The 12,418-nt window shown below is 37.6% G+C and overlaps 1 protein-coding gene across 2 annotated transcripts in view; it reads right to left on the bottom strand.

Moving 5' to 3' along the window:
- Positions 1 to 250: 250 nt before the first annotated feature.
- Positions 251 to 12,418, bottom strand: part of nocta (nocturnin a) — a 35,210-nt gene continuing 23,042 nt past the window's right edge. For both annotated transcript variants that reach the window (XM_086085129.1, XM_086085130.1), the window contains exons 2-3: positions 9,091 to 9,360; positions 251 to 7,681 (exon numbers count right to left, since the gene is read on the bottom strand). In XM_086085129.1, the coding sequence (XP_085941255.1) occupies positions 6,810 to 7,681; positions 9,091 to 9,360 (1,142 nt within the window). In that variant the 3' untranslated portion in view covers positions 251 to 6,809. The remainder of the gene's footprint in view (positions 7,682 to 9,090; positions 9,361 to 12,418) is intronic.

Here is a 12,418-nt window from a genome sequence, read left to right as displayed (position 1 = left end):
ATAACGATCTTGTTCATCAACCAGGTTGATGGAGGGAGACATGGAAAACAGGCAGGACAGCGGCTCTCGAGGACCAGGGTTCCCTACCACTGGGTTAGGGTATACTACTTCAAATGTTCGGGAAACCGCAGATTGATCAAATTGCCGTTTCATCTCAGACTATAAATGAGCAAGTTGTGTCTCCTTGGCAAAAGGACCTTGTGTGTAAAACTGAAACATACAATCGGGAATGCTTCATTAAAACAAAACATACAATTGGGAATGCTTTATTTAAAATAAAATAAAAAGTTCACAGTAGCAAAAAAAGATTGAGCTTACAACATGACATGTCATTATGTATTCATTTGTCAAGTAAGAATTCAAGTAAGTCGAGTTACGTGTTTCATTTTATTTTCTACCCATACAGAAGAGGCATACGTTCAAATAATTCTTATGTATGGCATTTTTGAATAAACTTTTGAGTTATCCTAAGGCCGGACCGAGTGTCTTCTTTTTTTGGAAATGATAATCTTGACACCAGAAGCTAATTATGGTATGAATGTCTTTCTCTGTGTGACTGTTGTTTGATATGAAGTAGACCTGTTTTTCTATATAGTTATGGAGAGCTGCTTTCGAACAGGTAGGTCTGGACCACCATTGCTTGTTTTAAACATTTGTAAGAGACTTGGAAAAGTGTGAGACAGAGGTTTAGGGGTGCTATAAAGACGTTTAGCTGTGCTTGGTTGCTACAAAGAGGAGGGGGTATTGGGGTACTTCCCGCTCCAAAAATTGAATCGGTAGTCAATGAGTAAACCAAATCTAATAAACGTTATGCAAAGGAGAAAAGGACTATAATAGTAAAATATAAATATATCCTAACTCTAATTTATGGGGAAGGGTACTTTTTTTGATAAAACAGCTCCTCTCGATACGCATTGACAGTATGCATGTTTCTGGAGTAAACCAGCTCCCCACAGTTTACACTGAGAACACAAATGGACCTCGGACTTGTTAGTTTTCTGACTATATATTGCTTGTTTGTACTTTGATATAAAAATAATGTATACATTCACATACACATTAAAAAAGAAAAAAAAAGAAAAGAAATGCGCTTGAATCTGTAAAATAATAATATTGCATGTACAAGTCTGTGTATGGGTGAAGTGCAGACACAATATAAAACATTTTAACAAAACAAATTGACTTTGTCTATGCCTTTTTACATCTTGTCTTTAATACAAATATATAAACAAAAAATACACTTCAAAATGGAGGTTTTGTTTGCTGAAAAACAATCTTGTGTCCATGACTTTCTCCATGAGGCGACTTTCTTTCTTTGCAGATACACACATGCAAGCACACCACACACATTAGTTAAGATAGCCAATAGCAGCACAACAGACATTAATATTAACACTTGTTTCCCTCATTCCACTCAAAAATGACAGTGATGGGCATAAGCCTTCAGTTTGACCACCTGCAACGTTTCCTACCTTTGGGGGAAACTTCAGCTACCTACCTACCTACCAACCAAGTAGCATGACGAGAACAGCGAGAGAGAGAGAGAAAAAAAAGACTTGTAATGAGAATGATGTGTTGGTGGAGTAATAAACCTTTCACATATGCTGGTGGAAGTAAGGAACTTACAATTTCACTCGACTAGACAGTCACACTTAGGGAGGAACCGCTAGAGGACAACGTCGCAACAGCGGGGGTGGGAGAGAGCGGAGGGCTTAGGTGAATCAAACCATTTTCTAATCAAATGGGGGTGTACTGTATTTTTGTTGTTGAAATATTACTTTTAAACTCTAAGGTTTATATACATACTATATAATTTCCTAGCTTCTGGACTGTGAGATAAATGAAAAGTTTAGAAATGTATTTTGTTATATGAATGTCATTTGAAAACTTAGTTAATTTTTATGATTAACTAGCAATAATTATGTTTATTTGCCCTATGTACAGCGTACCCCTCAAGACAAATACACCAGACCACCTAACACAAGTCTAACCACATCACATGACTGTGGTCTGGTGGTCAATTCAAATATTATGATTGTATTTAATTACTAAATCAAATCTATTTTGAGTTGAAAAAACTGAAACAATATCAAGTAACATGATACAATGAGATAAACAAAAACACATTTCTTGACATCCAACAAGATGCCAAACAGGCAAAAGATTCCTGCATCCAAACGAACCCCAGCAAAAATATCATAAAATACTTAATATTACTTGGTCATTATCACGAAATGTGACTGCTGATAATTTATTCACTTCACTGCTTTTACGTTACGCTTCATATATTTATTTTATTTAGGCATCAAATTTGACTTATTTTTTATAATTGTGGTGTGTGTGAGAGGGTATTGGATTTTGGTCTGAAAGCTGTCTTTAAAGATGATTTTCTGTTTTTATCCTGACAGACAAATAAAGCTCTATTCTATTCTAAACTAGGGCAAGAGGGCGAAAGTCGACCCTTGTGAATGTGCAAAAATTGACAAAAATTGGACATTCAAATACTCATACCTCACTTCTTGTTCTTTTTAGGATAAGTCTTTTTTTATTTGTTTGTCTGTAGCCAAACGTGTCGGGACAAGGTTACGTTAAATATCAGAAGGGGGCGCTAAAGACCCATTTTTCACTTTAAAATATCAAATTTTTCGCCAGGCTCGACGTGAATGCAAAGTTTGGTAAGTTTTTGTTCATGTTTAGGGTCTGAAAAATGTGATTGATAATAATAATAATAATAGTTCCTACAGAAACAATAGGCCCCATTAATTTATACAGATACAATAGGGTAGGAATGGGCGAATACTAGTAATGTTGCGCTCAAAGCAGATGCTTGACATGCGACAGAAGTATCACAATCACGATCTGGTGGAACATCTAGTGATGTCATAAGCGCTTGCGGCAATAACCCTGCCTTCACGTGCTATGGGTAAGATGGACTTTACCACTCAGACACTTCTAATTACGACTCAGTTCTGTTCATGTGCTTTTGTTGTAGCAAAAAAATACACATGGCAGCTGACGTCGTCTTTGCTCGTAAAAGCAAACAATTAAGGAAAACAAAGAGGACTTTGAATATGCTACGTAATTGTGTAGATTCTAAAACAACCTGCTAGCGGACGACAACGCCCTTATAAGTGTTAATATTTCTTGCCATTCACAAATCCTGCGGCACTCTCCGCCATGTTGAAACTTGAAAATTTCTCTCAGCTCAGAAACTCGGGTATCAAAATAAATTCCCAGTTGTCCAGTGGAAAATACGACATGAGGGGGCGTTCACGTCCAATTTTCTACTTGACGTGGTATAGATATGCTATGTTTTAAGTAGCCCAAAGACCTTTTTTTTTTTATGCTAGAGCATACAGAAGGTTTTGATGCAGCCTCTGCAAAGAACGGTTGAGGAAAGGGTAGTTATTACAAAAAACGGCCAGCAGGTGGCAGCAGAGTAAAAGAGGTCAACCAGGGCCATGTTGCAAAAAAGTTATTTTCCCCAGTGTTTTAAACAGGTTTGTGAATAATGATGAAACTTAGCAATATTCTAATGCCAATTGCTGCAAAACGGAAACAGATGGAAATGTACTTTTTTTCCTGATGAAAGAAGAGACTCCAACCCTTCTTTTGGTAGGTTCCATGTTTTTATAGCAATAGAACACAATATTCTGTGGGCCTTGCAAAATCAGTCAAAATCCAGTAAAACAGCAGAGACCGAAGGGGATTGTTTTTAGTGAAAATGGCTGGGAGTGAATGAGTTAAAAAAGGAAAAACTACTCAAATGTTGAGGAACGAAACCACAACCTTCAGGTTGGGTGACAGCCACTCACCCCAGCTGTGTGTTAGTATATTGCTGCTGTCAGGTGGAATCCTCGTACCTCCAGGAGCAATTTTTGGTCTCATTTTCGACACACCAGAAATGCATTAGAGTGGCAAAGAGCAAGACTGGTATGGCTCAAGTGTCTGTCTACCAAACTGAAGGTCATGAGTTTGTTCCTCAACACTTGAGAAACTTTTGCCCCCCAATAAACTGGAAAATATACCCAAAACTCTCCTTGTAAAATTTGTAATATAATAAAAACTTTACTAGGTTTTTTCAAGTAAATATCATTCCCTTTTTTACAGTCGTTAGGTTAGATTACACAAGATTAATTTGCAATTGCACATTCATTAGGCATTCATTTCACACACTTTACACTGATTTATATTATAAATCACCGACAAAGTCTTCTCCAAAGTTGTAGAGATCATCAGTAAGAAGAGGAACCGACTGAAACCAAATGCTGCAGAAATGATTTTGTTTTTTGTGAAACACCCAAATCCCCGTCCTATGCAGTGTCACAAGCATTTTATACAACTGCCATCATCACAGTTTCCTGTTGCACAAGCATTTCACGTTTTCATTTGACTGACACAGCCTTACTTTTTAATTAGGGCTGTGCTCAAAAAATCGATACGGCAATACATCGTTGTAGGTCTCATTACGATAGGAGGATCCTTTGTTGACAAATGTTGGCGCATGCGCGGCTGGCTGTGTGGCAGAAAATGAGAGTGGGCTCAGCCACGCTGTACAGATGCAACGTACAACAATAAACTTAGCGGGCGAAATCGCCAGTTATGCATTTAAACGGCCGAAGGACGGGGGGACGCTATATATGATGATGATATATGTATTGGCGACAAAATTGAAATTATTCAAAGCCCATATGAGATGTGGAAAGATGATGATAAACGTTGGTCCGACACCTGTTTCCTGGCTACACACATCTGCTTTGGGGACATTTACTCTTATTTAATACAAAGCTGGGTAATTTTTCTTCATTGGTAAGTATTCTTTGTGGTGCCAAAGGAAAGGAGATCTATCGCACTACAGTAAGTTTGTGGAAGTACGTCACTCCAAAACCATCCCCCCAACACACTCAACAATCATTAGTTGCATGGTGGGATTATGTTAACAAGCAGCACGCCTTATTCTTTATTTATTTTTGGAAATGCAGTGACTTTAGTACAGTGTCACTGATGTGAGAATTTCAATGGCATCTGGTCTCTGGTGAACAACTGAATATCAGCGGTTACACATTTCTTTTGAAATCCAGTCTTGGAGAAACATGCAGTCATGTTACATAGCATTGTAGCACCTTTAATGCAGCTGTCGGACTAAAAAAAAACATTTACAAAAAGGAAATAGTTAACCAAGTACAAATAAAGAATTTGTGCACATAAAAATTATCATCACCATTAAGTCTCCTCCTTTGGGATCAAAGTTAAGATCTGTCCTCAAAAAGAAATCATTAATCTTAAATAAAAATTTCAAAAGATTGACAGCTGATCCTAGATGGAATTAGAGCTGTCAAATATAAAAAAAAAAGACAAGTAATTGATTAAATCCAATGCATTATCATTATTATTATCAAATTAATCGACAACTAATTTAAAATTGTCCAAATGGTCTGATTTCAGCATATCAGTAATTGTTCACCGATTTCTGTAGTTCTTATGAATGAAGACTGATTTTACTCTGTGTTTAATCAAAATAAGACATTTACAAACATCTGTTACTACCGGTACTTTAGAAAACAATGACCGAACCGGTAACATAGTACAACATCAAAACCTCCCCCCACCTTTTTTTTTTTTTAATCACTATACGAAGTACGAAATAAACACCAATTACTGTTTAATAAACAGTAATCGGGCGGGAATGTTTTTTAATAGACTTTAATGCGAAATAAAAAATGAATCTGATTAGTCAATTAATCGATTTAATAAACGATAGATTAATAGATTCTAAAAATAGTCGATAGTGACAGCACTAGATGGCATATGACAGTTTGGGTCGAACCATTCAGGTTTGAGGAGACTGTGTTTTTAGGACAATGAAACTGGATAGCCTATACTGAATATGCATTTTATTTAAATTAGATTAGATTTTCCTAAAATAATTACATAATGAATGCAATAATTATTTTTAAAGGACTTTTACATGGATGCTGCTTTTTAAATGTATCTTAAAATTGGGATCAAATTTATCTTAAAATCCTGCGTACCCCATGGAGTGCCTTGACACTAGTGAGTTTTTACTGAAACAAAGTGAGGACCACTTTATTTGCTTGATTTTATGCGGGAGACTACTGTACTTGCATTCTTAAATATAGGTTAACAGTTTTCCTGACATTTAGCTACTTCATGTCAACAAAGACAATGCAATGTATTAAGTACTTAAATGTAATGTATTTAAAATGTTGCTATGGAAAATTCCCACAAATTAATTTAAAAAAATCAGATTAAGCTTGTGAGAAAAACAATAAATAACTCCAGTTGCTTTTACAACACCTTTACCACCACCTAAATTCAGTAACGTTCATTGAGTGACATTTTGCAGTCGGAATCCAGATCATAACATTTCATTCAACTTCAACACCTTACAAAATTACACTCACACTTAATCACTTCATTCAAAATTGAAATTGAATTGAAATGTGCAATGGCAGTAATAGATGCCTAGTATGGCTACAATTTTTGTGTTTCTGCTCAAATCCCACTTTCATTACGCAACCATAAACAATTCTTTACAACTGGACACAAACAGAGATGGCAAATCCAAGTCCAGAAAGTAAAAACCCTGCCACAGTTTGGCTTTACCCCCAGGTGCTAGCTATCTATTGTGCTTATTTACCTGCTAGCTAGCATCGATGGCTAAAGCCAAACTGTGGCCGGGGTTTTTACTTTCTGAACCTGGATTTGCCACCTCTGGACACAAAGCAGCAGATTCTGCTCACTTACTCAAAGCACTGCTCAAATGTGTTCACCGTTATTCAGCAGTCTTAAAAGTTTTGGGGTCCCTGTGAAGGAATTGTGAAAGGTGCCTCCTTGAAGCTGATGTCACAAAGCAGTGATAAATGGTCTGAGGGGTAACGAAAGGAGGGAAGGCGGTCTGGACCAATCTGCTCTTCAGTAGGAATGGCGAGCAGACAGTCCACACTCAATTCATTATAGGTATACCAGATATAGTCAAGCGTGCTGCAGCTCTCTCCGGTCGGCCGAATCTTCCAGGTGGTGTACGCTGGCTCCGTCTGTCCGTCAGTGCTCAACAGCTTGTAAGCAGAATCCAAGCCAAGAGGGGAGGATCTGAAGCGGCGGTAAACATCCTCCGAAGGCTCTGCGTTAAAATCTCCACACACCACAAGAGGATTTGTGCCCGACGACCGGACACTCCTGGAAGTGATGCTTCGGAGGCTTTGCAGTAGGTCAGCACCTTGTGCGCTCCTCAGCCTCTCCCAGCCACTTCGAGCTTTCAGATGGGTGACAGCCACGCAAAGTTGTTTGCTTGTTAGTCGGCAGTTCAGTATCTGTACAATGGCTACCTGGTTGGTGGGCAACATCATTGCAGACAGCCGCAAGTGAATTGTGGTCTGTAAGGAGAAGCGTGAGCGGCGGTAGAACAAAGCGCAACCATCAGGACCGTTATTTTGCTCGACATCCAAACAAGGAGACCAGGGTTTTGCCAAGAAGCTGCCGTGATAACCCAAGCTGGCCATGATTGGTTGGAAAGTGTCGTAGTAATGGTCAACCTCCTGAAGACAAACAATGTCGGGGCGGTAAGTAAGGATCTCCTCCAGGATCAAGTACTTCCTTTCCTTCCAGTTGAGGGCCTCAGGAGGACAACGAATAAATCCATCCTTCCCTTCACCAAGTGCTGTAAAGAAAGAGAGAAAAAATTGTCATAAACTAACTTGGTTTGCCTTTTACAGAAGAGGATTACGGCCACTGAAGAGAAAAAAAGGGTTGAGAGGATTCTCTCTCACTTTATTCTCAGAATTCTGACTTTAAAAAGAGAATTCAGACTTTAATCTCAGAATTTTGGCGAGTCTCAGAATTCTGACTTCAAAATCATAATTCTGACTTTAAAATTTAAATTAAATTAAAAATAATTCTGAGAATAAAGTCAGAATTCTCACTTTAAAGTCTGAATTCTGTGATTAACGTCAAGTGATAATTATGTGATTAAAGTCAGAATTCTTAGAATAAAATGAGAATTCTGCCAACCTTTTTTTTTCTTCTTCACTAGCCTTAATCCTCTTCCGTAGCCTTTGGAGCGCACTCAGACTAAGCCACTTGTTCTAGGGCAAAGCAAATTTTGTTCTCCAAGGTACAGATTTTTGTGATGTACCCTTAGGGTTGACAATTTGAAGTACAAATAAGTGGCATGGGGGGTTGTTTTGTCAAAAAATAATTCACACAAATATAGCCACAGTGTTACACGTGTTTTTTTTATGTCATGTACGCATGTACCATGATTTACCATTTGTAAATATTCAATTCTGCTTGTAAATTATTGAATGTGCATTTGTGGATCAGTGGGCAGTGGTGCACGCGCATTTTTTTTTTGAGACAAACGCAGTTGAAGACACAAGATTTCAAACGGTCACGGGTTGAAAGGCCTGTCTGTCCCTTCTCTGTCCGCTAGAAGGCAGTGTTGCTACCAACCCTGTTTAAAGGGTGCAATAGGCGTACCCTTGAGGGTACTGCCCCAGTGACAAGCCACTGGACCTTTAACTCATTCAAACCCCAAAACGTATAAATACCTTTTTTCATACTTTGTCCTGCACTCCCAAAAACATATTGATAATTTTTTTATGTTGTTGTTTTTATGCTAGAGCATACAGAATGCTTTGATACAGTTTATGACATGAAGAGGTCGCTTAAAGCAATGGTAGTTATTACAACAAAACAGACAGCAGGTGGCAGCAGAGTATAAGAGATCAGCCAGGGCCATGTTGCAACAAGCTTTTTTGCCAGTGTTTTCAACAGGTGTGTGAATAATGATGAAACTTATCTATAATCTAATGCTGCAAAACGAAAACAGATACAAATGTACTTTTTTTCCCTGATGAAAAAAGAGACTAATCCTTCTTTTGGTAGGTCCCATGTTTTTATAGCAATAGAACACAATATTCTGTGGGCCTTGCAAAATCTGTCAAAACCCATTAAAACAGCCGGGAGCTAAGGGGTTTGCTACAGTGAAAATGGCCGGGAGTGAATGAGTTAAAGGTACAAAAACAAATTCCTGCAGACCTGAGGTGTGGACAAGCATGGGATGTTTACCTTGAGCAAGGATATTCCACTGCATTATTCGTATGGAGGGTCCAAGCTTATGGCGGGAGGGTGCAGCATCCTTAGGATAGATCAGATCTCTGTGGGGCCTAGCCGGACGCCTCCTCAAGACCTCCTCACATTCTCTGAGCAGCTGCTCCGGGTCAAGCTCAATCAGATCTTTCTCAACCAGATTCTCGTCTGTTTGGTCCAACGGGGTGCTGTTAAGTGTCTGGGCCAACGCACTATATAGCCTGCTGCCGTTGTTGCCCATTGGACTGACTAAAGGAAATAAAATAAAATAAAAATAAACATCTGTTAGTTGTTCGGCTGTTAAGTCCATCGGTGATTGTGGCTCTCCATTCCCACGTGATGGCTGAACACTATTCTTTCTTTTCTACACCCTAACTGCAAATTTAAACTAATAATAGTCTCGAGTGCATCTCCACCCTGAAATTCAATTATGGACTTTGCAGTCTCAAATTTCCACTGGCATACCACACACTGACAAACACATGCACACACGCGGTACAATAAATTGCACTCTGATAATTAAGGAGGTATGTGAGGTCCAAGTATCAATTGTTAACAGCTCCACATTTCCAAACAAACGTTTTTACTAATCAAATTTTTATTCTCATGAATGTTACACGTCATCTTGAATATGTGGCAGAAATACTTGTACAATAACTACCCTTTCAGGAGATTCTCAGTCACAGCATATGCATATATATCTACATTTATGTACAGACAACAATTTTCGCACATGACTACGAAAAACTACATTTGCTGTAGGTTAGGCCTGAATGACTTCAGATAAAAGATTGAATTGCCATTTTTTCAGACCGCGAATGCTATTTTAATTTGATGCGCGATTATTTATTTGCCCCCAAATCAAGCTTCAGTGCAATGTTCACTATGTACAGTTAACTACAGAAAATTTGACTAAAGAGACTGTGACCAGATATTTATTATCAATACCTTATTCAAACGGATACACTTGATTGTTTTTAGCAAATAATCATTAACTTAGAATTTGATGGCTACAGCATGCTCCAAAAGAGATGGGACAAGGGGCAAAATAGAAGAAGAATAAAAGTTGAGGAATGCTCATCAAACATCTGTTTGTAACATCCTACAGGTGAACAGTGTAGTTGGGAACAAGCGGGTGTCATGATTTGGTAGAAAAGGAGCTTCCCTAAATTGCTCAGTCATTCATAAGCAACGATGGGGCGAGGTTCACCTCTTTGTGAACAATTGCGTGAGAAGATAGTTGAACAGTTTTAAGGGCAATGTTCATCAACGTACAATTGCAATACATTTTGGGATTTCATCATCTACGGTCCATACTCCGTAGTATCAAAAGGTTTGTAGAATCTGGAGAAATACTGCATGTACGCAGCAAGGTCAGCATTGAATGCCAGTGACCTTCGATCCTTAAGGCAACACTGCATCAAAAACCAACATCATTGTTTAAAGCCTATCACCACATGGCCACAAGAACACTTCAGAAAAACAAGGTCAGTAAATAGAATTTCGGCACTACATCCGTAAGTGCAACTAAAAACTCTAACTATGCACAAAAAAGAGCAATTTATTAACAAAACCCAGAAACACCACCAGCTTCTCTGGGCCCAAGCTCATCTAAGATGGACTGATGCAAAGTGGAAAAGTATTTGTAATCTAATGAGTCCACATTCCAAATTGCTTTTGGAAATTGTGGATGTCGTGTCCTCTGGGCCAAAGAGGAAAATAACCATCCAGACTGTTGTGGACACAAAGTTCAAAAGCCAGTATCTGTGATGCTATGGGGCTGTGTTAGTGCCAATGGTATGGGTAACTTCCACAGCCGTGAAGGCACCATACATGCTGAAACGTACATACAGGATTTGGAGAAACATATTCTGCCATCTAAGCAACTGTTGAGGAACTGAAATTCCAACCATTTGGGCAATTTTAAATTTAAAAAAGATATCTAAATGATTCATCCATTATCAAAAATAATTATAGATTAATTTAATAATCTATTAGTTGTCGATTAATCGTTGCACCTCTGACTGGAAGTATACTTGGGTTGAGAATTAAGATTCCTGTTTTCTCATTTGCACTTTAGTCATTATTTCTATGCGCCTGGCTTGCGCACTTGCGAGTACGGCTGTCACTATCGACTGTTCCATTGATTAATCGGATAAGAATGAATTTCGAACATGTATATATAAAAATAAAATATAAAAACATCAACACAAAGCACTTACACATGTTCAGAAAAAGAGTAGGAAAAAGTATAAACTTTTTAAACTACCCTTTTACAACTTATAGCCTATACAAGTACAACCCCAACTGTTATAAGTCCATGTGGAAAAAAACCATGAACATAATAAACCAATTATATCATTACAAATGAATAACACAAACATACTACAAAAGACAGAATCACTCAGATAAATACAAAAGTTTGTATATAATTATTCTCAGCTTTGTTTATACCTATATCTCTGTCTAACATATTTCCTCTTCTCTGTACTTATCTATCAATACCTTCTTATACTTCTTTTTAAACATATTTATATTTGTACTTTGTTTGATATCAATCTCTAAATTGTTCCACAAATCACACCACACCTTGATATGCACATACTTCTCATTGTTGTTCGAACTTTTTGCTTCTTAAAATTCAAATTCCCCCTTAGATTATACCCACCCACTCTGTTTCTGAACATTCCCATGATATATTTTGGCAACTGGTCATTTCTTGCTTTATACATTATTTGCGCCGTTTTGAATTTGACCAAAATATTATTTTTGCATTAAAGTGCATTACAAAACCTTTTTTTCCCTAATTGTTGTTTATTAACCAATTATTGTTGTTCCTTTAGTATTTTTAGCGATTAAAAACCAGCAAAACATCAATATAGCATTATCAATGAGAGGAATTGATGTACTCACCGAAGCAAAATACTAGCCTGTTTTGAAGCAAATTCAGTCACTGGTTCTGTCATTGTTTTCCATAGTAAAAGTAAATGTTTGCAAATGTCTTATTTTGATTAAATGTAAAAGATAATCAGTGTACTCTGATAAAGGACTACTACAGAAATCAGAGAATAATTACTGTTGAGAGACTGAAATTGGAGGATTTGGACAATTTAAATGTTAAAAAATGTCGTAAAATAGTTGTCGATTAATTTGATAATCAATTACTTGTCGATTAATCGATTAATTTTGACAGCTCTAGTTGCAAAGTATGACGATTGTCTCGTGCAGACTTCTAACCTGGAATTTTGTGTGCAACCACCCAAGAGGTGTGATTCTTTGAATTCCAAAGGTGACCCTAATTCGCAGA

This window comes from Leptonotus elevatus, chromosome 9 (assembly GCF_054856555.1).
Source record: "Leptonotus elevatus isolate MCC_2025b chromosome 9, RoL_Lele_1.0, whole genome shotgun sequence".
Taxonomy (NCBI): domain Eukaryota; kingdom Metazoa; phylum Chordata; class Actinopteri; order Syngnathiformes; family Syngnathidae; genus Leptonotus; species Leptonotus elevatus.
The sequence above is the reverse complement of the archived record's forward strand: the minus strand, read 5'-3'. Positions and strand labels throughout refer to the sequence as shown.